We start from the raw sequence: 27464 nt of genomic DNA, 5'->3' as shown, positions 1-27464 counted from the left end.
CCAGGTTCTTTCTTCCAAGTAGGGTGGCTTCTCTCACATTTGTAAAGCCCCACCTGTTCTCACCCTACTTGTGGATTAGCATTAACTTCATCTCCTTTGAACTTGCAAGGGTAGATCTTCAGGGAGTTAACACTCCTGCTGGCATAGCTTTTGTACTGATGGATATTGTAAACCATCAGTGATATCTCTGAAGATGGTGGGTATAAAATCAATCAGACAATAATTTTAGGGTTACTGAAGCTACTGAACCCCCTTACTACATCAAGGTAGTAGCCTCCTGTGATAGCCATCTGGTCTATCAGTTTTCAAAAGCAGCTAAGAGACTTGTGGTACCTTATAGGCTGGCTATTTATTATTAAATGCAAGCTTATGCAATGATAAATGAGTGAGTCTTTAAGATACTACAAGCGTTTTAGGATTTTTGCTGTAAAAAATTAACACAGCTACCTCTGTGTAAACTGCTCAATTTTCCAAGGCATTTTTTTCCTCTTTTTCAACACTTTGAAATATTGAGAAGTTCTTCCTAATATGGGCATACTGCCCCTTTTTGGTTTTGTTAATACGAATCTGGACCCTAGTCTTGAGCAACTCTCTGAAAGTGGAATATACCTGAAAAAATAATCTACCTCTAATATTTTCTGGGGACAAAAGCAATCAGCCCATGTGTACACTGGAGAAAAAAAAACATAAAAATATAATGTGTGCAAAAGCTTTTTTACCCTTGTACCTCCCAAATCAATTACAATAAATTTGAAAAACTAAGACTGAAATAGCTGTTAAACAGAAAATGGTTCTTTTGTCCTATTCAATAAATGAAGAAAATCCATTTGCAGTTTACCCAGAATCTGCTTTTTATCAGAATGAATTTAAGTCTTGCATTTTCTATCCTTTGTTTTTCAGAATTCTAAAATCTATTATCTACTCTGTTAAAGTATCCCCTGTAAAGAAGGAATGACATTACTAGCAAACCTTGGGTAATAAGAAGCTAAGTATTCTGGAAAAACAGAAGAGATACACTATTCCAATTGGCAATTGACAAGTATTTCTTCTTAGCTTGGTAAATGTACATGACCAGTTGGTCAACATTATCAGAATCTATTGACTTCTGAAAAGTCTTTTGACATCATAAAATGACTAGAAAAAATATGAATTGTCAGCTAGTTTTGATTGCTTTAAACAGTTTTCCTATGGTTGTGATAGAACATCCATATACAGAAGCAGTATAATAAGCTAATAATTGCTGATATGGCAGTTGATAATTTCACCATACTAATCTGTAGTGTCTGAGTTAAAATTGATAATAGTTAAACATTGTGAATCTTGTTTAAGTTTTATCTACTTAAACCAGTTTTCAAGGGTTAGGACTATGCTGGCAGAAAGTAAGAATTAAATGGGTACTAATGGTGTTTATTGAATGACACATTGAATTTTCTCTAATTGGATTTTTATACTTTTAAATTGGTAATTAGTGTCTTCAGGGTAAGCCAATTTATAAGCAAACAAGTGGTTATAAGTAGGTCTTGCTATTACAAATACAGCATCTCAGACAGATAATGTCAGTCATTGGCTATGCCTAGATCTGAATTTGAACAGAAGTGCAAAGCCATATTTCAATTGTAAGTAAAAAATTGATCTAGATTTTATAAGGAAAAAAAAATCAGTACTTGAATGTTAGCGCATATGTCTATTCCAGGAATAAGTCTAAATAAATTTTCTCTTGTAACTAATACTGATCTGCCATTTTGACACGTAGACTCTGTATGAAAAAGGACTGTAATGCTGTTTCTAAGCAATCTCAATATTTAGAGGATTATTTTGGTTTATTGCCTTTAAAGAAACATCCATCCAAATCATGTAAAGGAATAGACACACAAACCCTTTCAGGCCTGAAGTCTTACCTAGCTCAAATCTTAATACGACATGAACAGAGTCTGCATTTACTCGACATGTGTCTGTACTTTTCAGTCTTCACAAGCAGATTGGTTTGTGGGTTTTTCAGATATTAACTATCAGTTTAACTCCAAATCCTAAAGTCACAGATTTCATTCACATTGTGAGGAGCTGCACTTATTTTGTCTGAGTGGTTTGTAGTCTTGGACCTTTTCTGAACAACTAAGAAGGTCTCCTAGTCAGGGGTGTAAGTTAAGTAATAAACAGTTTTACATTGTCAATAAGCCAGCCTGCCTAAGCATTAAGAAGTAAGTTGTTAATGGTGAATACCTAATGTTGTAGATGTGTCTCAGGGGGATATTTTGTACTTGCTGCTATTGGCATATTTCCTATTTTAATGTAACCCCTGTAGTTCGGTCCACTGGAGTGTCCAGATGTGAGTTAGAAAGGGTGCAAACACACTGGGTTTTGAGGACTAAAGGGTGCTGTTCACAACACCTCTAATGCAACTGCTGATGCCACTTGAGATAACCTCATACAAGTATCCCTTCTGATCTGTTAGTGGCTACAACATCAAGCCATTAAAGCCCCACTGACCAAGGAACGTGTAGACAGAAGAATCATGGTTAGAGACTGGTATCCATCTCAGAGAAAGAAGCAACAGTAGATATAGATTCAATACTGACAGAACTCGTCCATGAGCACTGAGAACAGCCTTTACTTGTCAGTATGTTGGTATGACCTAGCCTGTCTGTTTCTCTGTATGTACAAACAGTGTATCACAATGCTGCCTTTTTGTTGGAAATATCAAAGTACAAAGATTGTAAACCAAATCAATGTAATAAAAGTCCCAGATGATTCACAGTGTCCAATGTTTGTGTGCGTGTGTGTGACTTTTTTAAAAAAAACCCACACAAACTTGTATGTCTTAAAAAATTAAGAGATGGAGACAAATTAAAAAGGAACATTTTCTTCCTGCACCTGGGGAATGGGGAATGGTCAAGTTAAACTTAATGTGTTATGAAGATCCAGGCAGAAAAATGCACTGAGTTTTGCTTGAAGATCTGTCTGTATCTCCAGTCCCTAGTTGGGTTCGGCTTTCAAAATTAAACAATATTAGACAACGATAATAATAATAGTCTACATGGATCTGATACAAATGATAATTGTAAAGGGACAATGCTAATTCTTTCTTAGATTTGCTATTTGTTTACTGTACCCAAAAGTTCATGAAGAGTAAATCTGAGTTTCCTATGACTATTTTTAGTTTATGTTTGTTGGATGAATGTGTTGAAAGTTGTATCAACATTTTATTAGGCGTTGAATTATTTAAAACTACTTTTAAACAGTCAGTGTTTAAACATGTAATCTAATAAGTAATCCAGGAAATAAGTTTAAATAAATTAGTATATTCCATGACCAGAGTTTGTTTCTTATAGTCAGCTGTGTCCAGGAAGTATCAAACAAGTAGACTTTTACTTGTGCAAAAGGACTTGCTTTTTTCCTCTTTCTTCAACCTCCATGCACTACCAAATTCTGTTTGGTGTGGGTGGGTAAGTGGATCGGGGAACTGCCAAAGCACATTTCAAGACAAAAGGGTACTGGTAGGAAGAAGAAAACAACATTTCTATTGATAGGAGCAATTCTATGAGTAGAAATGTTCTATTGGTTTATCCCTTGCTAATAACCCCAGAGTATACCAGTAAAAAAAGTATACCAGTTAAAGTATACCAGTTAAACTGCTGAGCTGCTGAGCTTGCTGATTGGAAGGTTGGCAGTTCGAATCCGCGTGATGGGGTGAGCTCCCGTTGCTAGTCCCAGCTCCTGCCAACCTAGCAGTTCGAAAACATGCAAATGTGATTAGTAGGTACCGTTTCAGCGGGCAGGTAACGGCGTTCCGTTTAGTCATGCCGGCCACATGACCATGGAAGTGTCTACGGACAAACGCCAGCTCTTCGGCTTTGAAACGGAGATGAGCACCGCCCCCTAGAGTCGGACACGACTGGACTTAATGTCAAGGGAAACCTTTACCTTTACCTATACCAGTAATAAGCTACTGTCAGAAATTTAATATTAAATTAAATTTAAATATTTAATTTAATCATATGATCTAACTTTCTGGGTACCACACTAAAGTTTCAGAGAAATTGAACAGGTTCATAGAAGGGCAACAAGAATGATCTGAGGACTAGAAACTAAGTCTTATAAGAGAGACTTGGAGGAACTTTGTATGTTTAGCCTTGAGGAAAGACAATTGGGAGGATAAGAGCAAATACCTGAAAGGTCCATTTATCTCTTGTTCCAGAAGGTAGGACAGAATAATGGATTTAAATTGGAGGAAGGCAGATTTTGAATGAACCTGCTAACAAAAGCTGTTGGACAGTAGAATCAATTACACAGATGGTGGGCTTCCCTTTATTGGATGTGTTCAGGTGGAAACTATATAACTATTTGTCTCAAAGGTTTTAATTTGGAATCCTGAATCTTAGGTGCTCATTATTTAATTCTAAAATGTCCCATCATTATTATTCCCATCCACATTTCTTGAAAGGAGCCTTTGAGGCTGGCAAACTCTGGAAAAAACCACCACTGGGGTTTTTGGAATGATGTTTGTTGCTATCAAAGTTATGTACAGAATCTTGAAAGCCTCCCAAACCAATTCTCCAGCTCAACTTATATCTAGCATGATTCAGGCAAAGTTAACTCTGAGCCTGTTATTTATGTTCCCCCTACCCTGGATTAAGGATTTTTTTGTAATGGTCTGACTCCTTCCTGTAATGGTTTTGCTCCATCCTCTATGTTCTTAGATACTCCATCACACACTCTCAGTTACACTGTAATTTTTTTTTTAAAAAAAGTTTTTATATTTTTGTTGTGAGCTACCTAGAGCCATTAGGTGAGATGGGCAGCTATATACATTTTAAAAACAAATTAACACCTTACCTATAAGACCCGCTCTCCCTCTCCACCATGAAATGCACAGCAAGGGATGACCCCCTCCCACCGGCCCATGAAGGAGGACTGTGCATCTCAAGGTCAATGGACAAATCTGGAAGAGAAAAAAACAAAACACAGAAGCTGGAATGCTCCCCTCCCTCCCCTGTTCAATGTCTGAGTCAGAAGGATGAGACTTCTGTGGAAATTTCAGATGAAACTGGTGAACATGTTGGGGATGTGTACATCTGCTCCTGCTTATCAAGATCTGTCTCAGAATAGCCCTTCCAGTGAATTAATATTCCAATCTGCTCTTCCTGCATTTAGAATCCAGAATACACTCCACCTTGTATTCCTCTTTCCCATCCACCAGAACAGAGGAAGTGGGGAGCCCCTGAATATGAGACAGAGAGGTGATAGAGCAGAAAAATACCAGGTGTATTTTCATAGAAGCAAGCAAGTGCAGAAAGGAGTCTGTGGGATTGCTCCAGGCTGAGGTAAATCTTGACCCAAACACTGTGCTATTTGCATTATAACATAGTGCAAGCAGATGATCTCTGCATCTAATAATCCCTCCACAACTTGCTCTGTTGACATTGGGGTACCTCAAGACCTATAGCCATGGTTTGGGTCCAGAATATATGATCTGATGCATCTCTGATGAGAGAGTAAGAAGGCTTTCCAGACGGATGTCAAGTCCCTCAAGGCTGGCAAACTCAAGAAACAAGAATCACTTAGATTTCTAGAATGAACTTTATTCTAGAATAAAGATACTTGAAAGCCTGTCAAAGCAGTTCTCTAAAACCACTTATACCTAGCTTGTGTAAGAAGGAGTTACTCTGAGTCTCTTCTTTACATTCTCTCCCCCCACCACCCACCCCTGACTAAGGAATCTTTTCTCTAATGGTTCAACTCCCTCCTGTAATGGTCTTGCTCCATCCTCTGTGTTCCCAAGGTCTGTTCCATCACACGTTTGAGTAATTAAAGTTTCCCAAAATTACAGCTTCATGGCTCTTCGCAAAATCCACAGTTTGCTTATTAAAGGCATCATCCACATCCTCTCATTGGGTGGCTGATGGTGGACACCAGTGATATTATTGCTTTTTTAAATTCCTCCACATGTTAACCCAGATGTCCTTTGCAGTACTGCCAAATTCATTCACTTGGATTTCTGAATAGATATACTTTTAAACATACCATAAAACTCCTTTCTTTTGAACAAACGACATGCTTCAATTGTTATATTCTAATCTTGAGGGTCTTTACACCAGCTTGTTATTCTTATTAAATCCAAAGATTCTGCAGGATCTGATGCTTTATCAAAATGCCCAAAGCAGTATCACATTGTAATAATGAAAGTCCTCCCCTTTCATTCATGCATGTGACTTCACAACATGTACAAAAGATACAGAGCTTGCATTACAATACTGTAGCACAATGCTTTCAACATTTGACCCCCCCCCCCCACAGATGACACTGATTCAATCATATTCTGCCTTCCTATACTTGAGACTTTAAGTGCATCTTGTTAATTTTGCATACTCTGAGAAACAAAATCCACAAACTTTATAAGCCAGTGTTCTACTTTTTGATTGTTTTAATAGGCCACATTACTGTAAGACCTATATTCTTCCAGTGCAGGTTTGTATCTAAGGACTTTACCTTTAGGATTTTCATTTAGAAACTCCAAACAATTCAGTTTAAAGCTCTCCTGATACAATTTGCCACACTTCAGCTAACATATTTTTACCAGTTCTTTTGAGGTATTAAATTTAAATCTGATAAGAAGTATTAGACCTTGAATCCTTTCTTATTATTTAACAACAGTATTTGTTACATATTCAGTGTATAATGTTTGGTTTCCAGAATTGCAAACTAAACTGTAATTTTAAATGAATTGTTAAATTATAAAGAACACTCACTGTATGCTTTATACAGTACAAAGAATTTACCATTTAAAACTGACCAAGGAGAGGTAACAGAGGAATGAAGGAACAAAGAAGCAGAACTAAACAGGGATGCAGTATATGTGGTTATTTCAGTTACATGCTCGGGCTTAGTTACAGGCTTAATTATACAAGAGCATGAATTCTTAGACATCTGCAAAAACTTCACAAAAGTGGTAGATGGATATGAAGTTACACCCATCCAGTCACAAGCTGAGAACAAGTAACTTTGATCACAGTGCTTACCTAAAAACAGATACTTAAACAAACGTGAGTGAAGAGGCAATGTCAAAACTATACTAGGCAGAATGTTTTTCCTCAGTTGTTTGTGGTGGAAAGATGCAGGTTTTTGAGACGGGCTAATTCCTGATTGGCCTTTAGAGTCTGATTAATAAGATATTCACTCTCTTGTCCCACCTCTGCCAGTCTGAGGTCAAATTCCACTACTGTCTTGTTATCAGACATGCCTTCCAGCAATTGCTTCCCTCCATCCTGAAACCAATAGAGAGACTAAGATGAAGATCAAGTTATGCATTCTGCCATATCTCACAATCTAAATGTTACTTTAAAATGTACAAAAGTAGCCTGAAGAACTCTTTTTCTTGAAATTCCTTTTGGGAGATTATGGAATGTGCACATATTTTCCCCCCAACCTATAACTCACTTTTATCAAATGCCTCTAAGAGGTCTCTATAACTGAAATGTCTATAAAACTCTTTTCCTGGTATGTCATGCTGAAAAAATTGGGTTGGCTTCATTCTAGTTCATTTCCAGTGTTTCTCTGAACCTTGAAGGCACTCAAATTCTGTCCCAGACCTAGACTGAAATTAAGCTCTTGCTCTGGAGCGGTTGGGATTTCAATTTTGTTGTGTGGGGTATCAGAGCAGCCCAAAATATTTCTGAGGTCAGGTTCAGCTGCAGTGAATACTTTTTAAACTCAAGAAAAACAGAATAAAAGGTGGGTTGGCTATCTTTTATTTTGAGTTACTGTGATGCCAAATGTGTGTACATGATAACACCACCCTTTTGCCAACCTACTGCAACTTAAAGATAACTGCTCACCTAATGGATTATGTGTTATGCTCTCAGTTATGAAGATGCTATGACAGTGACATATTCCTACTGCTTCATTATGTTGTCAGGAGATAATAAAGGATTTACTTAGAAAATACTAGATAGATGTGGCAGGCAATTCTTCAAAGCTTTGGCATGCAAGGAGAAAGAGTAAAAATTCCATTAACTCCTTCAACCCTAATGCATCTATGCAGGCCCAGAAGAACAATACTGGCATAACAAGAATTGTAAAATGACATCATGACACATATGCTACTAGACAGGTTTTAAAGGTGACAAAGTAGTCAGGAGTATTATTGAAACTGAAGAAAGAAATCAAGGATAGCCGGTGATCCTCTGACATGAGCTGACATGTCTTCATTAATTCCCTCTTCTGAATCCTCTTACTGCATCTCCATAGTCTATGCTTTTTAAAATAAAGACATTAATCACAAAGTTAATGATAATGTATCATTGTAATCCTGGAAATTGAGAATACCTTGCATTCCCACTTTTTCCACTACATCCTTTAAGCTATCAAACGACATATTGCCATCTCTTGAACACTTATTTAACTGCATAGCCATAAACAGGTTATCTTACCAAGGCTTTAGTTGTACCCTGAAATTGCACTAATGTTATAAAGAACATGTACATTAAGCCTTTGGTATACCACTGGGATGCTGATAGTCCAAATACTTGTTTGACTGCCAAAACAGGAAAGAGGCATGTACTGAGAATCATGTAATGTCTGAAATCCAAGGCAAGCAACAAAATGTTTCAGTTGAAAAGCAAGCTTGGAGAACACCTGCAGCCTAGTCTTACAATAAAAAACATTCTGGAAATAAGGAACTTACATCTTTTAATGTAAGTAAAACTATGTCTAATGCTGGATTGTAAAATTATGTACTTGTTACAGAAGTAAACCAGATTGATTTTCTCACTAATTTGATTCCTGGAACCAAGCTAACTTCTGCAGGACTGTATCTAGAAGGTTAGCCTATAAGCCTGGAACTACCCAGGTCAAAACTTAGTCTGCCACAGAATGACATAGGAATGAGATAACTGAGTACACCTGAGGTGAAAGAATATACTGTATTCCAGTATTTTAATCTACAGATAGGACTACAGGTTGAACGACTATTTTCTAAAAACAAAAGCCAACTGTAGATCAAAAAGACTCCTCCTCATTATGTCAGAAAAAACCGAGAACAGTGATGCTGAGTCACCCGGCTCCTCCTCACACTACGGGTTGGCTGGCTGGCTGCTCTGCTTTCTACAGAAGCGCCATAGGAAGTGGCTTCCAGCAGAGAGGCCTTTTCTGCTTTGGGCCTATTTTAGGCTTGAGAGGTGCCTTAGCAAACAACTGCCTAATGTAGAAAGGGCTATGTTAGAGTTCTTCACCAAGAAATACCCAAAGACTGCAGGAAAAAAAAACTGTACATTCCTTTCTTCTTTATAATAACGTTTGTCAGTATTCCTGTTTGTCAGGGCTTTCAGCAGGCAGGTGCAGCTTAAAAACTCTGCCCTTCTTTTGAAGGCAGAGCCAAAGATTGAGGAATTGAAGGTAAAGTTTTATTTATTGGCCCTGCTTCTACAGGAAGAACAGTCAACTCTGTCAGCTCCTTTTCTCTGCTAAGAACCTGTCTCTGAGATGGCTTTTATTTCTGGGAATTCTCCTGTATGTCTGGGCCAGACCAATTTTCTTCCCAACTAATATTACGTCCCAGCTTTATCCTCCAGATCTGATCTACCCTACAAGATTGTAAGATAATACTTTGAAATATCTAAGCACTGTGTAAAGAACACACAATCCCGTTTCAAGAAGATTACATACTAGTCCAATGTGGTTGCAGGAGAGGTTGATATGAGTCAAAGCTGTGTTCTGAGCCAAGACTTGAGAGAAAAGGGTGGCTGTCGGCTCTGACAGTTCATTGCCACCCAAGTGAAGAGTTGTCAGTGTGCTGTTACCCAGAAGGGCGTGGCAAATGGCTTGGCCTCCTTCATCCTCAATACAGTTGAGTCGTAAATTGAGGGATGTCAGGGTAGAATTCTTGAACAGCGCATGAGCTATAGACTGGGCTCCTTGGGCCCGAATCCGGTTATCAGAGATGTTAAGTGTTACCATCTTACTGCGGTTAATTAGCTTGCCAATAGCTCGAGCTCCCCTGTCTGCAATCAGATTGTGGGATAAGTTTAATTCTACCAATGAAGGGTGGTCCAATAGGTGTTGGATCAGTATCCTGGCTTTATCATCATCCACTTTGCTACGTATCAGCTTGAATACCTGCAACAACAAAATAAGATCACATGCATTTATCAAGAAGTTAACATATTTCCAATAAGACACTTTTTTTTCCACCCTAAATGATTAAAATAAGGGTGGGCAGGGTGTCTGGAGGCCGAGGGCTGCACTTAAAATTTTTGGAACAGTTGAGGACCAGGCCAAGGGCACATATGAGCAGGGCTGGATTTGGGGGAGAAGGGGGTGGAATCTTTTTTTTTTCCTGTGATATGCTTATTTTACAAAGTGGTGAGAAACTATGCAATCAATTTTAAATAATTATGGTCAGAGGGGGCTTTGGGCTGGAAAATGAGGATTTGAACCGTATACAGTTTTGAGTCCAAAGGAGCCCATCCTGCCCTAGAAAGTTATTTGTTTCTAAATGAAAGCCATTTAGAAAATTCCCTTACCTGCTTTTTGTGGGAGGAAGGAAATTATATTATGAATTGTGCAGCACCATTAGAACAGCAGGGTTTATATTGTCATTTAAATAAACAATAAAACTGTAAATGTGATTGTGCCTTAGATGCTCAAACAATTGGCATCCACATAATATCACTTGAAAGCCCCTGGCATGTAGGCAGTTTTGTAATTACTTTTGCCTATACTTCCTCAGATAATTTCTATTGAAAGATTTTTTTGTTACCTCTAAACAAAACTGCAGCTAAAAAGATACTGACCCATCAGAGCAAACTGATAATGAGATGTAATACAATTCTTTTATGTGGTATAAACCAAGGCTTAGTGTCTATAACTGCTTATGATAGTTTGGGGATGTAACTGGAAAGTCTCACTGGGTATCACACTCTAGTTTTGCAAGAACAGCAGTTTTGCCCTACACATACTTAGAGCCAAACCTTAGAAGAAATATAGAAGATCAATGTTTGAGTTTATCATTTTTGTTGTTTTGTTTAAATTTTTTTTAAAAAAGTTATATTGTCTTTAAATTGGATTGGGGTGGCATTCCGATGTAAGAAAGGTTTAAAACTTCCTTTTCTGCAATTTAATCTGGATTTTATTTGGGGAGATTCATGATAACACAGCTAAAGTAAAACAGTAGAAGTTGCCTTGCACCAGCACTGCAACTCTAATCTTAAATTCTCATCTTGTCTGAGTTTTATTTGGAAGTAAATACCATTGAAATCTGCATGATGTAAATGTCATTTGTTCATTATAGCAGAACCAAAGGATCCAGTTTCACAGATCCTTCTCTTATAATCCTTAGCAGACTGGGAAAGACCTGTGGAATTGGCCTCCTGAAGGAGGATGAAGTTATAGAATAGCTGCAATACCTCTGTTCTAACATTTTCAGGGCATTTCATTTCCCAGTAAGAATTTTCAGGGTTAATGTGCAAGGATGCTCTACAGCCATGTGTAAAGGAATTTAGAGCTGACCTAAATGCAAAAGAGCTGTTAAGGGGTGAAGGAAGGAAGAAGCCATTAGGGAGAGACTTGGAGAAGTGGTTATACAGTCCAGAGATTGAAGCAAGCATGAAAAAGCAGCTGCCTTAATTTTGTTTTGTATAAGAGGAGCTGGAGAGAAACTTGGGAGAGGCTTTCAAGATTGATGTCAGCCCTCTGAGGTAAGGTGGTCAAGAAACTGCAGGGATTCTAAGAATGCTATGTTATTGTCCTAGGGCAGCCTTTCTTAACCCTTTTACCATAGAGGAATCCTTGAAATAATTTTCAGGTCTCAGGAAGCCCATGCATAAAAATCACAAAAAATATGAAAACTTCATGAAACAAATCACTTCTAACCTACACAATCCACATTTTACATTTACAACGGCAAAGGGACAGGCTGGCACCTGAGTCACAATCTATAAAAATTCCCACCACTGTGAATGCTAGTATTGCACAGCACGCAAAGTTCAAAAAGCAATATTTTTTTTAATCATAATTTTTTGTGGAACCCCTATTGAGAAAGGCTGTTGTAGAGTATAACAACAGAATCTTGAAAACATGTCTAAGTTTCTCTCTGTCCCCTCCCATACTAAACAAAATCAAGCGGGATTATTTTGAGTTTCTTTCTCATGCTTGCTTCAGTCTCTGGACTTGTAATTGCCTCTCCAGCTCCCTCCTTAACAGCTCATTCCTTCCTTCCCTGCTTTAATGGTTCTTTCATAGCTTTCCCAACTTCAGCTTTACATTCCTTTATACCATGGAAGTAGTGTGTCATGCCACGATCCAGGGTAGTTTACAATCTTGAGGAATTCTCATTTTATGTTTAAGGTTACAGAAGACTATAAAACTGTGTTAGAAAAATTACTTTCAGAGTTGGACATTTCTTAATAGCATTGGCCAGTGAGCAACAGTCTCGATAAGTGAATTCAAAAAGATTCCATTCAAAATTCATGCCACAGTCTTTAACACCATATGAAAGATGAAGCTCCTCAAGATGACAGAGTGCAGGAACAAGCAGGCTCAAATCAAAATGGTCCATAGAAGGTTCATCTATTCCAGCATCACTTTCAGTATCAGACACATCTTCATCTTCCTTCTTTTGATCTAGCCCCACTGGTGGAAGAAACTGGTCAATCTCTAGTTTTTTCACATACTCCTTGCAGAGTGGAATGATACCCAGAATTTGGTTGGGACTAGTAGTATCTGGAATGTAGAACTTCAAAATGTTTTCCAAGTGACGTTCAAAAAACATCTGCTTCCAACTGTTTCCATAGATGGATACATCACAAACTGTCCATCTTTCAGTGCAGCACCGTTTCCAGTAGCCTTCATCACTGATCAAATTGGCAGTCACAGTAAGGGGTAGGCTTGTGGAGATCTTTTCTAGCACTGTCTTTTGGTGATCAGGAAGTAGGTGTTCCAAGATAGGATTCTCTGGTTGGAAAGAAGTTAGGATTACAAGGGAACGTAGAGAGCTATTCACTGATTTATCTATATGACCCTTAGACTAGGCATATGCTGTTTTAGTATGACTTCCACCAAAAACTCTTGCCAATTTGGTGAGTATGCTGGGAACATTATTAAGAATATTCAGTTGTCTTCACAGAACTGCCATTCTCAGGCAGAGGGAATAACTTAAACCAATTTTAAGTTATCTTGTGGATTCATATGCTGTGTTACAGCAGAGATGGCAATTATTCAAACTAGGCAAAATTATGAATTAAATGAGTCAACTAGCAATGTCAGGAGCAATTTAATCTGTGGTACAACTGCTTGACATTTTGCAGAGTCATCCCATCTAATTTCCTTTTTCCCCAACTGACCCTCAACAGCAGATACATTTCCAAACTGTATTAAATAATACTTCCTCAGCAAGCAACTTTATATAGGAAAGCTACATGGCTTACTTTCAAAATTGTTGATTATATGCTGGATGCAGAGCTCAGTGAGGTGTGGAACTATGGCTAGATTCCATTCAGGATCTTCAGCAATAATCCGTCGCATTCGTCGGGGATTAGCTGCAGGGTTTTTTATTTTTACATGGCTTGGAGGAGGGACCGTACTGAGCTCTCCAGGTACATTCTCCTGCATCCTGTTGTGCTGCTGTAATTTTTCTCTACTTCTTAATAGAATGGAAAAAAGTTCTGTGCAAATTGGATAACCACTAAAATTCTGTAACTACCACTCACTGAAGAAATATTTACAAGAAAACCAAAAGTCAAAATTGTGTCTGATACTAATAAAATACTTATTGTAAAACACACAATAAGGAAGTTGGGGAAATCCTTTATAGCTGCATTTATTTAAACCTTTAGTATGGTACAGGCAATAAGTAGCTCCATCAATGCAGATATTAACGTGGCAAATTATTTTATTGAGTCAACTCCTCTGCATGTAAAAATATTCAAGAACTGTAAGTTGTTTACATCAGAATTTTGCTTTGTCTTCTCTTGAGCTTTTTAATGTCTATTAAAGATGAAATAATTATAGGAAATGACTCACGCACACATCACATAAATAAGCACAATTAAATAAATATTCTGCTTAAAAAGTAAAAGGTCCATGGAGGCCATTCACATGATGTAATATATGTAACACTTTAGGTGTTCTAATCCACTTTTTTTAAAACGAGTCCAATTCCATTCCATCCTAACCCTCTGGTATGACAATCTGAGGTTGATTTAGGGTAACATTTACACACCATGATTAGGGTAACATTTACACACCATTCAAAAGAGACAATAAGAAAGCTAAGAAGGAAACAAAAAGACCAGAACACATCCTCTCCAGCAGCCCACACCCAGATCAGCAGGGATTAACACCAGACAAACAATCAAGCAGAAAACAACACCCTAATCAAGGAACTACCAAGGAGAAAACCACACCCCCACCAACACTGGCAGGGCAGGCAACTGTATATAAACAGGGAGCAAACCCCACACTCACTCGCACTGATGACGGTACCTAGTCAGGTAGTGAAATGTCTGCAAGCAAACAACCAAGCTCAGAGAGCACCAAGGACTCCACACTTCAACACTGAGCTACAAATAGTCTCTTCTATTGGATACTGACAGAAAGCAGAATTTGCACAGGTGCTTTGGATAAAAAGAACATCCTGTTAAAAAAATATTGTGCATTAATTTGATGATTAATATTAAAAATAAAATTTCACAGTTTGTGGGCCTGCCGTGGTTAGATTATATTTGTAAAACTTAAAAAAACTTATTGCCAAATGTCAAGCATTTCCTCACTAAAAACTCTCTTCAGAGAACCAATGACCTGAGTATATAGTAAAATCATAGTGTTCTTGAAATTTAGGGTCACAGCGCTCTAAAATGTATTTTTGTTTTTAGAAATCACATGTGTCTCATTCTATCCTGAGTAAATATTCAGTGTGATCATAAATGTAACAGAACAAAGATGCTGTTGCTTTATCTCCAAGCCTTGAATCAATTCTATGATCAAATGTTGGGGGAACTAAAATGTGCCAAGTTTTGCGGTGAGTCATTTATGACACTGAACTAATTCACAGATCTTCAGAATGTGACAATTATATATTATCACTGGAGTTCTATTTCTTCGTTTCCTTATCCTTTAAATACAGAAGTAAATTCTCTTGCACTTTTCTTGGGTTCATATTCATCTGCATCCATAGGTAGACAGACAATTATGTACTAACTGGTATCATCCCACACTGCACGTAGTGTATAGTCCTGCCAAAGAGTGGAGAGAGTATCACCCCCCGTTATTCCAGCCTTTAGATTCAGATATGGAAATGCAGTAAAATTCTTCTCATATCTTCAAAAGATAACATAGTTGAGCAGCTTACTAGTGAGCTACATCCTCTCCACATTATATTATTATATAATAAATAGCCTAGCATTAGTGCAATCAGGGTTGCAAAATATACTCTTCTTACACAAAGCATCCTCAGCCAAACATCAACACTCTTCTGGGGAAATTAAAATGCTGGGCATGACTGCAGCATCCAGAAATGCTTTCAGCATTTTTTTAATGACCTCTGGTTTGCACGGTGAGATACTGTGGCACATTGAGACACTGTGATATTAATTAATACTAATAATATATGCTCCCTTCTACCTGCTCTGTATCTTAGTTACCTATACTGCAAAGTTATTGTTAAAACAAGAGATAGTGAGATTCCTACCAATTGTAATTTCCCAATCTTTGTAATTTATACATGGATTAGCTACAAGAGTCTTTTGTGATTGTGCTGAGACAGACATCTGATAAATAAATACATAGGCCATTGATTTAATAATTAAACTAATATAAAAAAAACCCGAACTTCTACATGTCAAGATAATTTTCCTGAAGCATTTCATCCAGTAGCTTCAGGGGGACAACTTCTGAAAAGAAGCCAGAAATCCACTAGAATTAATCCACAACATGATTTGGAGAATTTCATCTGTCCACCAGATGAAAGATATCAGACAACTAGAGGATACCAGGTTGGAGAGAACTAAACAGAATATAAATTCTATCTTATGAAACAGCATCAAAACCATAGTTTTCAGAAGCATAATAATGAGTGATAATAAATTCTGTTTTTAAGTAATGGATTCCTGACTGGGAAGGATGCTGGACTAGATCAATGTTTTTCAAACTTGGCAAGTTTAAGATGTGTGGACTTCAACTCCCAGAATTCTGCTGGCTGGGGAATTCTGGGAGATGAAGTCCCCACATCCTAAAGTTGCCAAGTTTGAAAAACATTGCCCTAAATGAATTTCAAGGCCCCTTCCAGCTCTTACATTCAGTAACTCCACAGTGTTGCTTCTTAAACTATCCATACTACACATCACTACACTATTTAGTAGCTGCCCTATTAAACAAATACAAAAAATGTTGATATACACATGGTAAGTTTAGTTTTGTGACAACTATGTCAGGTAATGGGTTTGAAAAGCTGGGACAGTATACTTCAATTAGGCTGAGGAAGAGTGGAATCAGAGGGGAAGAGTAAGAATCTAGTTAGGGACTTTCTGGCTTTTCCACCATAATTCCAGCACTAAATGCACACACCAAGAAAGTATCAAACCAAAAGTAATTCTGAAGTAGACTATTACCTGGCACTTACAGATAGCTTTTTATACATACAACCATCCCTCCCTATTAATTAAGAAGTCAAATGAACTTCTGGGCTTCAAATGAATGCTTGTGGATGAAGAAGGTGCTTCAACATCCAATAATTGCAAGTATGTACTATTTTAGAAGTTGGTGATTATTATCCTGGTGGTAATCAATATTGGCTATAAGACACTGAACCACAAAGCAGTCAGCCACACTTTAGCTTAGCAGGTTGTGTGAACTGTGTGGTTAGTTTCTGGGGGAAGTAAGAATTCCTAAAATGGGGAATTAAATTACTGAATTTAATTCAATAAACCATAGTTATATAGTTTATAAGCAGGGGTGAGAATATAGCCACTGGCTGCAAAGATTTGATTTTGTATCTGGGAGAAAAGCTGCCCCTAATACCTATTTGCTTATGATCTAAAAGGAACACCAAAAATTCTCTAATAATAATAATAATAAGGAAAAGGTGCTTCCAATTTCTTCTGGCTGCCTATAGCATCCTATTCAGTTATATGCCTTTATTTCCCTTTCATGGGTGGTGACCCTAAATCTCAAAGACTTCTTACAACCGAACAGTCGCCACGGGCCCCCAAATTGCAAAGTTCCGTCCTCTCCGAGCAGATCCGACCGAGGCGCCTCCGGCTGCACCAACCCACCGGATTGCAGGGCCGCCAAGCCGGTTGCTAGGATAACGAGAAGCGTTGCTACGGGACCAAGCAAACAGCCAACCCAGCCTCCGGAGGGGCAGGATTTTATCTCGGTTTCCACTCAGCTGATAGGAGCTTCCTTTTCTCTGTGGGAGGAGGAGGGGCAAAAAGAAACGCCCGGGGGCGCGGCTTAGGACTGTCGCCGCCCACGTCGAACCAACGTTCTGAGGTTGGAACGTGCGGGTGTATCTTTTCTTAAATCTGGCTCGTTTAATTCTTCGGTAAAATACCGAGTTGATCTCTTCCAGTCTCCTGCGTGAGGTTATAAGAATCACGCCTCTCTCTCCCAGCCTTTTTTTTTTTTTTGCTCTGTATCCAGAAAGCTAACATTTACAAAATGCTTTTTATAGTCAGTGTCATGGCACTTTCCCGTGCAATAATTCACACGTTGTAAATAAGAAGCACTCGACAATTAATCCGTTTTTTTTTTTCTTTCGGCGTGGAAAGGGCGAGGTAGACCCGCGATTGGTGGTGGTCTTTTTTTGGAAGTATGCTTGAATGCTGTGTCACACAAGTGACCTACTCTGGTAGGTGGTCACATTCCAGATCTCACTGCCCTTGTATATGGATTCAACACACTTAGCTGACACATTTAGGTTGCCATAGTTTTTTCCAACCTGGTGCCCTCATGCCAGCTGGGGATGAAGGGAACTGTGGGTTGGCACATCTAGAGGACTGCAGGTTGGAGAAGCCCAGGCCTGTATGATGCAGTCTTGTGAAAGGGTCCAAAATGCACATTTAGAGATACATCTACCTTGTATTTTATTCAGATAATCATTGTAAATTATAGACTGCTCACCAAATGATGTGCTGCGGTTACAACCCTGACTCACTGTAGGTCTTAATTTATACCAGTAAAATGACCAGGCTAGCTAAATTCAGCAAGAATGTGACAGTTGCATGACTGGGCTTCATCACAAATAAATAAACTTATTATTCAAAGTTTCTTTCTAAGAAGTGAGCAGGCCAATTTCAACTACTCAGATATGCTATGCAAATATTAAAAAAAACCTACAAAGGAGGAAAAGAAATAGAAATTCTACAAAACATATCCTAGAAATGTAGAGCATTTGGAAGATACGGAAGGCATATTTTTGCCAGATCGCTTTGATAAGCTCACCTTTAAGAAAATATTTATTTATTGAAATGTATAGGCAGCTTTAAATATTGCTTCTGAAAATAATCATCAAGCTTTCATCAATGGCAACTTCTGAATCTCTACAGGAATTTATACTGATCATTTTTTTTAAAAAAATGAAGCTGCATAATTAAATGAGTGTAAAAGAAATCAAGCATCAAAAAAAGGCTGCAAAATAAAACGTTGGATCTTGGGAAGAGAAAAGGATAGATTAAACTGATGATGCTTGTGCCAGCCCTGTCTGGAAGCCATCTCAGGCACCAATCTGTCTTGGCATTTATGCACTCAAGCCTGTTCCACTCTGCCTGGATGCCAGCAGGGTATGTATGTCACCTGATGACTATTAATGAACAAGGAAGTAGAATCTCTTACAGTTCCTGAGGATGAACAGTAATTATCTTTAATTAGGTTGGACTTGGTTCCACCTCCCTCTGTCTGTTTAGCAAAACAGCGAGATGACAGCATAGAAACCATCTCCTCTGCTTCCAATAATTGTTCTACATGCAGTGCAGCTTTACAGCTCAGGAAGGGGGTTATCTCACTGGGACCTCTTGCTGGCACTTCTAATTACACCAGAGGAGGTGTCAAGGTGCCCTTTAAATGTTCAAGAGCAGTAGGTGGTGAAATGCAGAGAAACCAGCAAGAATGTGCTTTGGAAGCAGAGGTCACCCAATGCCAATTCACACGCCTCTCAGAATCTGGGAAAGTCTTGAAAAACTGACAGTCAGGATTGGAATCTTGTATGACCAACTCTGTGGTGTGGCATATGGGTTTTAGTGGCCTGGCATGGCTGCTGTTCTGCTGGTGTGGGCCAGCCGCTGGAGTGAGTGAAAAGGGAAAAGCAGCTCAGTTCTGGTCTTGAAGGGCAGCTGTGCTGTCACAAGGGCTGATGAGCTGACCTGGCTGCCGTCGGGAGATTGTGAGACAGCAACCCCATTGGCCCTGCCTGGTATACAGGTATTGGGGGAGGGGACACCCATCTCCTCAGCTGCTGGGGGACATGCTGCCAGTCTGACTGAAAATTGGAGAGAGGGAGAGAAGGAGAAGGGAAAAAAGTTTGTGTATGGAGTGAATGGAGTGGCTGGAGAGAAAATTTGGAGAGAGAAGTTACAGTAAGCGTGCAGAGCACTTGCTGGTTCCTGGTTGGGACGGGAGAAGGTCCAGGGGTGGCTTCCCTGGAAGAAGGGCAGTAGAGACCCAGAGGGACGAGAGCTCCACCCAAGAACGGGAAGGAGGGACCTGGCTGGCTGCAGGAGGCAGCTTCACCCATGACCCCAGAGGGGAAGGAGGGGATGGATCGGCTGTTGGTGGAGAAGCCTGGTCTCTGGGGAAGGACTGGGCAGAAGACCCTGAGAGAGGTTCTTCCCCCCACGGAGAAGCAGTAGGTGTTCGGCTGAGCAGGAGAAAGTCAAGCCACGCTGAGCACACGACAGTAAATCCCAGCCCATTCCCTTCTTTTCACCATCTCTCTCGTCAAGCCCAGAACGGGGGAGGGAGACAGAGGGAAAGGGGGAAGAGGCAGGAGAGCTGGAGGGGGAGAGTCTCTGGGAGGGAGACCTAGGAGGACACCTGACACCGGGTGAACACCAGGACCGCGCTGTATATACCTGTTGTAAATGCCTGGTGTAAATATTGTCACTGTATATAGTAAAAAGCATAGAAGCCTCCACTGTCTTGTTTTTCTGTGTCAGCTGCCACCCTTGCAAAACAAGTCACCTCCACTTCAAAAAACCAAAAACACCCCATCACACTGTGACATGTGGAATCCGCAAACCTAAAAATACTTACTGGGAGATGAATCCCATTGAAGGCTGTGGGGTTTTATTTATATATCAGCATGGCTAAAGTATATGCTCTGAACAATGATGGCCATATCCTGATATTTCTTGCAGCATGAATGACATGCATACCAGTAGAAGTTCCTCTCAAGGCAGAGTATAAGAAGTACAAGTGGAGAGAGTTAAGAATATACAGTATCTACTCCAGAACTGATTTGGTTATTTCAGACATTTAGAGATAAGCCCCTCGTTACCAGGCTTGAAAGGATGTTCTGTTTCATCAAAACACTGATTTTTAAAATGAAGATTTAAACATATGCTTATCCAGTTTCATATTACTGAAAACTTGTATGAGAAGATGGAGAAATGGCTACAAGCTAACTTGGATATTAAGCATAGGACAAAAAAGCCTGGGATGTGAGGTGGTTGGAAGATATAGCCAATAGAAACTGTCTGAAGAGAAATCATTAGGGATAAGTAGCAGAGCTAAAATGAAAGAGTTTTCAAGAAAAACAACAACATGGATATGGGTTGTTTGTTGTTTATTTGTTTAGTCGCTTCCGATTCTTTGTGACTTCATGGACCAGCCCACGCCAGAGCTTCCTGTCAGTCGTCAACACCCCCAGCTCCCCCAGGGATGAGTCCGTCACCTCTAGAATATCATCCATCCACCTTGCCCTTGCCCGGCCCCTCTTCCTTTTGCCTTCCACTCTCCCTAGCATCAGCATCTTCTCCAGGGTGTCCTGTCTTCTCATTATGTGGCCAGTGTACTTCGGTTTTGCCTTTAATATCGTTCCGTCAAGTGAGCAGTCTGGCTTTATTTCCTGGAGGATGGACTGGTTTGATCTTCTTGCAGTCCAAGGCACTCTCAGAATTTTCCTCCAACACCACAGTTCAAAAGCATCGATCTTCCTTCCCTCAGCCTTCCTTACGGTCCAGCTCTCGCTACGGGGAACACCATTGCTTTAACTATGCGGGCCTTTGTTGTCAGTGTGATGTCTCTGCTCTTAACTATTTTATCGAGATTTGTCATTGCTCTTCTCCCAAGGATTAAGCGTCTTCTGATTTCCTGACTGCAGTCAGCATCTGCAGTAATCTTCGCACCTAGAAAGACAAAGTCTTTCACTGCTTCTACATTTTCTCCCTCTATTTGCCAGTTATCAATCAAGCTGGTTGCCATAATCTTGGCTTTTTTGAGGTTTAGCTGCAAGCCAGCTTTTGCACTTTCTTCTTTCACCTTCATCATAAGGCTCCTCAGTTCCTCTTCGCTTTCAGCCACCAAAGTGGTATCATCTGCATATCTGAGATTGTTAATGTTTCCTCCAGCGATTTGAACTCCAGCCTTGGATTCCTCAAGCCCAGCATGTCGCATGATGTGTTCTGCGTACAAGTTGAATAGGTAGGGTGAGAGTATACAGCCCTGCCGTACTCCTTTCCCAATCTTAAACCAGTCCGTTGTTCCGTGGTCTGTTCTTACTGTTGCTACTTGGTTGTTATACAGATTCTTCAGGAGGCATACAAGATGACTTGGTATCCCCATACCACTAAGAACTTGCCACAATTTGTTATGGTCCACACAGTCAAAGGCTTTAGAATAGTCAGTAAAACAGAAATAGATTTTTTCTGAAACTCCCTGTTTTTTTCCATTATCCAGCGGATATTGGCAATTTGGTCCCGAGTTCCTCTGCCTTTTCTAAAGCCAGCTTGTACATCTGGCAATTCTCGCTCCATGAACTGCTGAAGTCTACCTTGCAGGATCTTGAGCATTACCTTACTGGCATGTGAAATGAGTGCCACTGTTCGATAGTTTGAACATTCTTTAGTGTTTCCTTTTTTTGGTATGGGGATATAAGTTGATTTTTTCCAGTCTGATGGCCATTCTTGTGTTTTCCAAATTTGCTGGCATATAGCATGCATTACCTTGACAGCATCATCTTGCAAGATTTTGAACAGTTCAGCTGGGATGCCATCATCTCCTGCTGCCTTGTAATTAGCAATGCTTCTTAAGGCCCATTCTACCTCACTCTTCAGGATGTCTGGCTCTAGCTCACCGACTACACCGTCAAAGCTATCCCCGATATTGTTATCCTTCCTATACAGGACTTCTGTATATTCTTGCCATCTTTTCTTGATCTCTTCTTCTTCTGTTAGGTCCTTGCCATCTTTGTTTTTGATCATGCCCATTTTTGCCTGGAGGATATGGGTTACAGTGTAATTAATAATTGCCATAACTACTGCCTCCATTTCCCCCTCCATCCAGTTCTATTCTAAAGAGTGGTGTTCAGGATCTACATGTAAATATGCAGAGGATGTTGATCCCATGACTTTGCCTTTAAGCACAGAGTCATTAAATTATAGCGGTTAGAAAGTTAGAGGAAAACTAGGAAGATCCAGATTGAAGTTGCTAGCTATGACACTTAAAGCTGATCCCACATTTCTCCCACTCCCTGTCCTGCCTTGTAGTGACCTAGAATAATGCTCTGTCTAGTTACTTAGTATAAATTTACTGCTGCTAACAGTGAGCTATTCCAGTCCTGATCTAAATCCACCACTCTCTCCTGCACAGTGGAAATGCCCTTCCATTTCAATGTCCATCAGTTTTGTAAACTGCATTTATAACAAAAGGAGGATTATAAATTTGGGGATTGTTTTAGTTCAGCCCTACCTATATCTATCCCGTACCTATTCCCAAACAAAGTGTCTGCTTCCTCAGGTGAAATACCCAGTCTTCTGCCTAGGATTGAATGTGGTGTTTATTCCAACAATAATGTGAAGTGAAAATAGTTATCCAATTTGCATTCCTACTATTATATTGTTTCAGGGCACAATATAGCAAAGAGTATCAATGCCTCTTCACCTTATTTTGCTTCAGTTCCAGTCAGTCCTGGGGTTTCAAGCTGATAGACACGTTAATATAGCCTATCAGGTGTCTCAGTACCATGGGATCTTACTGACATGGATTGATGAACAGTTGGAGTAACATCTTGAATGGTGGATTTATTCTCTGTTGAAAAGTATGGCATTACAACAAATCCCTGTGGTCATTTCTATATTGAGTAGCAGTACCCCACCTCAATACAACATGGAGTATTCAGTTCTCAAATAAAGAAATGCCAAGTCTCAAATCCATTAGATGTCATCTTTGGAAAAAGAAGACTTCTCCAGTACCAAAAATATTCGCACACCATTTAGAGAAATATACTTTCAAGGACAATGAAGATACATATTATCTCTTGAATATCTGTGGGAACTGTTGAGGTTTTCCTACTAACAGATTAAGCTGCTGTTGTACCTAGTCATTTTGGCCGGGTGAAAAGGTTGCAATTGATTGTCTCCTCTCACGTGCTTCATGCAAATCACCTGGGGGAGGAAACCTGCCCGGACTTGTTCTCACTTCCTCTTTTTTTCTCTGCCGGCAATGTAGCCAAGCAAGGCTTGCTCCAAACGGGGAGCTAAGTCCTTTAAATATGTTTTGCTTTTGTTTTTGCTTTCTGTAAATAAATTTTTTTATAGAAATGCTTGGTGTGTGACTTTTTTGACCTCTCCTGGGCTAAAGGCTTTCCCAGCATTCTGCCAACAGGAATAAGTTATAGTTGGAGTTTCAGAAGTAGCTAATTTTTTGACATTTACTTTCTGTGGAAAAAGAAGGCAGTTTGGAAGATTTTCCTCTGCATGGTGCTAACTATATTGGCTTCAGTCCATGAACTTCCCAATTAGCAACTCTACTTATGAACTAGATAGGAAACAACAGCCTGTAAGTTTGTGCAAAGAGGACTGCTAGCTTGACCTGTCCTTTGATTAGGCTGACCATACGTTCCATTTTGAATGGGACAGTCCCATTTTTTAAACATTTCCTGACCATCCTGTCATTTTAATATAAATGTCAATTTTGTCCCATTTTTTAAAAACGTTGGAGCCATTATTGGGAAAAAATTGAAATTGAAATTGAAAAGGAGGCTGACTTGGCAGTAGTTCTTAATCTGGTGGGAAACCTAGAGTGGGAACTGATTGGCGGTGAGCAAGAGGAAGAATCACTGCCACCAATCAATGCAGTGGAAGACAGTTGGAAAAGCACGCCCAGCAGAAAAGAAGTTGATTGGCTCTTGGGCCAAAACAGCAGGAAGAAAATAAAACAAAAGGGCGCACCAGAGAGGAACAGGTTGTCAGGGACAACCGTCCATTAGACTCCTCCGTTCCTGTCCTCCCCTCCCAGCTCGCTGCTGCCCTCAGCCAGCTGCTGCCCTCAGCCCTCTGCTTCTCCAGCCTCCTGTTGCCTCGTTCCTGTCCTCCCCTCCCAGCTCGCTGCTGCCCTCAGCCCGCCACCGCCCTCAGCCTCCTTCAACCTCTCTGCCCAACGCCACCCCTGCACCAGTGTCTCCGGACCCAACCATTGCCACACCTCCCCCTCCTGCACCTTCCCAGCTTACTGTTGGTAACGTTTTTTATCGTCTTTTTCGTGAATACGGAATATTACATTGTTTAACCCCGTCCCATTTTGCCATCCCAATGTCCCATTTTTGTCTCGAGGAAATATGGTCAGCCTACCTTTGATGCCCATTGCACCCATAATTGTCAACTTTTCCAACAATAGCAAAGAATGATGATACCTGCAAACCAATCATCATTAGCATGACAAAGTGACTCATTTTGATGGATTCATTTTCTGCAGTAGTTTTAACCCGATCTCTGCTCCTGCGCTTTGCTGAGCCAACAGTTAGGCATTAACCCTAGCCATGGTGTTGGAGGTTTGAATACAACAGGAGCCCTTGTTAGAGGATATGCTCCTGAATATAAGGAGAGTGCTGAAAAAATACTGAGTAACTGACAGAATGACCTTTAAAAAGAGAAAAATGCTTATAATATAGCTGTCCTAGATGCAGAACATGGGCTTGGCTAAGCTATCAGTGAATTGTGAAATAAAATGTAGGTATATTAAGAAATAGCTTCTACCTAAACCAGATTTTGAAGAGAGGGAAGCAAGAGAGAGAGAATGAGAGAGATGGGGTGGGGGGACTTCCCTTTTGACTCTTAAACACAGACAACCGTTTAGCTAACAACAGGCCAGATGAGAAACAGACAAAGGGATGGGTGTAAAGACCCTCCCCCTTTTCTGTCCCTAGGGCAGTGTTTCTCAACCCTGGCATCTTTAAGATGTATGGACTTAAACTCCCAGAATTCCCCAGCCAGCATGGGTGGCTACGGAATTCTGGGAGTTGAAGTCCACATATCTTAAAATTGCCAAGGTTGGGAAACACTGCTCTAGCCATTTGTCCTAGAGGTCAAAACAGCCCATTGGTGCAAAGAAATGATGCAATCTCCAACAAAGGAACTAAGCCCTGGAAAGAACTCATCTTCCTTTCTGAGGATAAGCAAAATGAAAGAAAAAGGCTAGAGTCAGCAACTGTGGTACTACAAATTGTCCATCTCTTGATAAGAATTTGATAGTAAATTCAGCTGAGCCTGCAAATGAAGTTTCTCAGGCAGGTCAGGTACAAAAAAACAGGATTCACAATCCCATCTCTGAGTATAGTTGACTTGGTAAGGCAGCCTCCTCTCTACCTAATGCCCTTAAATGTGAAGGTCTTTGACTCACAGAATCCCCAGCTGATTACAGGAGCTGAAATCCAACATATCTGGAGGGCATCAGGTTAGAGGAGACTCACTTAAGGTATAAGTCCTGATATATGAATAACTTAAGAGCATGATAACTCTCTCCTAGGAGAGAGACATGAGCAGAGTTTTGTAATAATGCACAGAATTACAAATCTAATATTTCTACATTCTGCATATTCGCTTTATGGAATGTCACTGCTTTCCTCCTCCCTTTTCCTTGACAGGCAACTTGGAGTGCTTTGGTAAGGAAATAAAGTCTGTTTTCTCAAAGCCTTCAGAGAGTCTGCCCAGATGCTGAGGGCAGCCCAAAGATGCAAATCAGTATTATTCACCCATCCATTGCCCCTTGTTCTCAAATCCTTAGCCCAACAAGGGCCATCAAGTGTCTCAGCATATCTTCAGCCTTCCTTTTCCAGGGATTTGCAAAGCTGTTTTGATAACCTTTTGTGTAATATTCAGTAAACTGATTCTCCTTTCCCCTGAGCATTATCCTGTGATGATATCACCACCTGGCTTGTTATTTGCTTCAGCCTCTCTAGGGCCTTGTTGCTGCTGCTTGTTGCTCTCATGGAAGCTGGTCCGAAGATCAGAACCAACATCTCTGCTTCTGAAGAGATTTATGAGATAACTCTTTCTTTGTAACAGTTGCTTCTTTTAGGCTGTTAAAACAGCAAACTTCCTTGAGTGCTTTGGCAGAAAGGTGGTATCTAAGTGTGATAGCTAAAGAGAGAGACAGACAGACAGACTGGTTACAAGTGTTTTCTGAAAATATCCTGTGAAAATTACTGTGACACAGTAGTGTGGAAGGAGACTGAATGGGAGGAATAGCTATTAAGGAGTGAGCACAGGGGCAGTTCTTCCAATGAACAATTTCAAATCCTTGCCAGTTATTCTGTAAAATGGACTTCATGCCGAGTTTATGGTGTATATTGTTATTAGACTTATTTCATAGAATCAGGAGTACTCAGCTAAGTCAGAGGGAGTAAAATATAACAATATACTTTTTCTACAGCAGGGATCCTGAAACAATGCTGAACTTCTAACCTGTTCATTGAATGTTCAGAGGAAGATGGGTCAGTGAGCCACAGAGGATAAGTTGCTTTCCAATAAAACAATGGATGACTTCTTGCTTTATTCCAGGCTGGTGACTCTAATATTCCTTACAAAGCAGAGAGAGAAAATTAAATGTTTTGCTAACCTGAGTAAGCATCTTAAGATGGGGATATGTCAGGGACCAAGTCAAGAGATATGCATGCAGGCAGTCTCTCAATTATTGATGAAGTTTATAAATAAATGCAGGGACAGAGAGAAGGGTTACAATGTAGGGTGGGGGAGAAAGTATCCTCAAGCCAAGGAAGGGAACCTGAATGCTTGGTTCTTCTAAAGGTCAGGCAGCTCTGCAGCTTTTTCTCCTTCATCTTTGTGAGATCCAGTGTTATTTGAGTTGATGAGTTAGCTACCACATGTCCCTGCTAGGATCCCAAGTGAATGGTCTGAGAGAAGAGATGGGGGGGAAAACACCACTGGAAATGTGGAACAATGGACAATTGAGGCAACACATTTAGTGGAACAGCACATTCCAAACCTGGTGGAAATAATTCATGTAAATGTGCATGTGTCTTG

The 27464-nt window shown here is 39.9% G+C and overlaps 1 protein-coding gene across 1 annotated transcript; it reads right to left on the bottom strand.

The window, feature by feature from the left end:
* Positions 1–6499: 6499 nt before the first annotated feature.
* Positions 6500–13625, bottom strand: TCTE1 (t-complex-associated-testis-expressed 1). The gene is made up of 4 exons (XM_063290306.1): positions 13419–13625; positions 12377–12945; positions 9661–10110; positions 6500–7262 (listed from the first exon to the last, which is right to left on the bottom strand). The coding sequence occupies exons 1-4, from the start codon at positions 13600–13602 to the stop codon at positions 7089–7091; spliced, it is 1377 nt and encodes a 458-aa protein (XP_063146376.1). The 5' UTR covers positions 13603–13625; the 3' UTR covers positions 6500–7088.
* Between the last annotated feature and the right edge of the window lie 13839 nt (positions 13626–27464).

The sequence above is a fragment of the Candoia aspera genome, chromosome 1 (assembly GCF_035149785.1).
Source record: "Candoia aspera isolate rCanAsp1 chromosome 1, rCanAsp1.hap2, whole genome shotgun sequence".
Lineage (NCBI taxonomy): Eukaryota > Metazoa > Chordata > Lepidosauria > Squamata > Boidae > Candoia > Candoia aspera.
The sequence above is the reverse complement of the archived record's forward strand: the minus strand, read 5'-3'. Positions and strand labels throughout refer to the sequence as shown.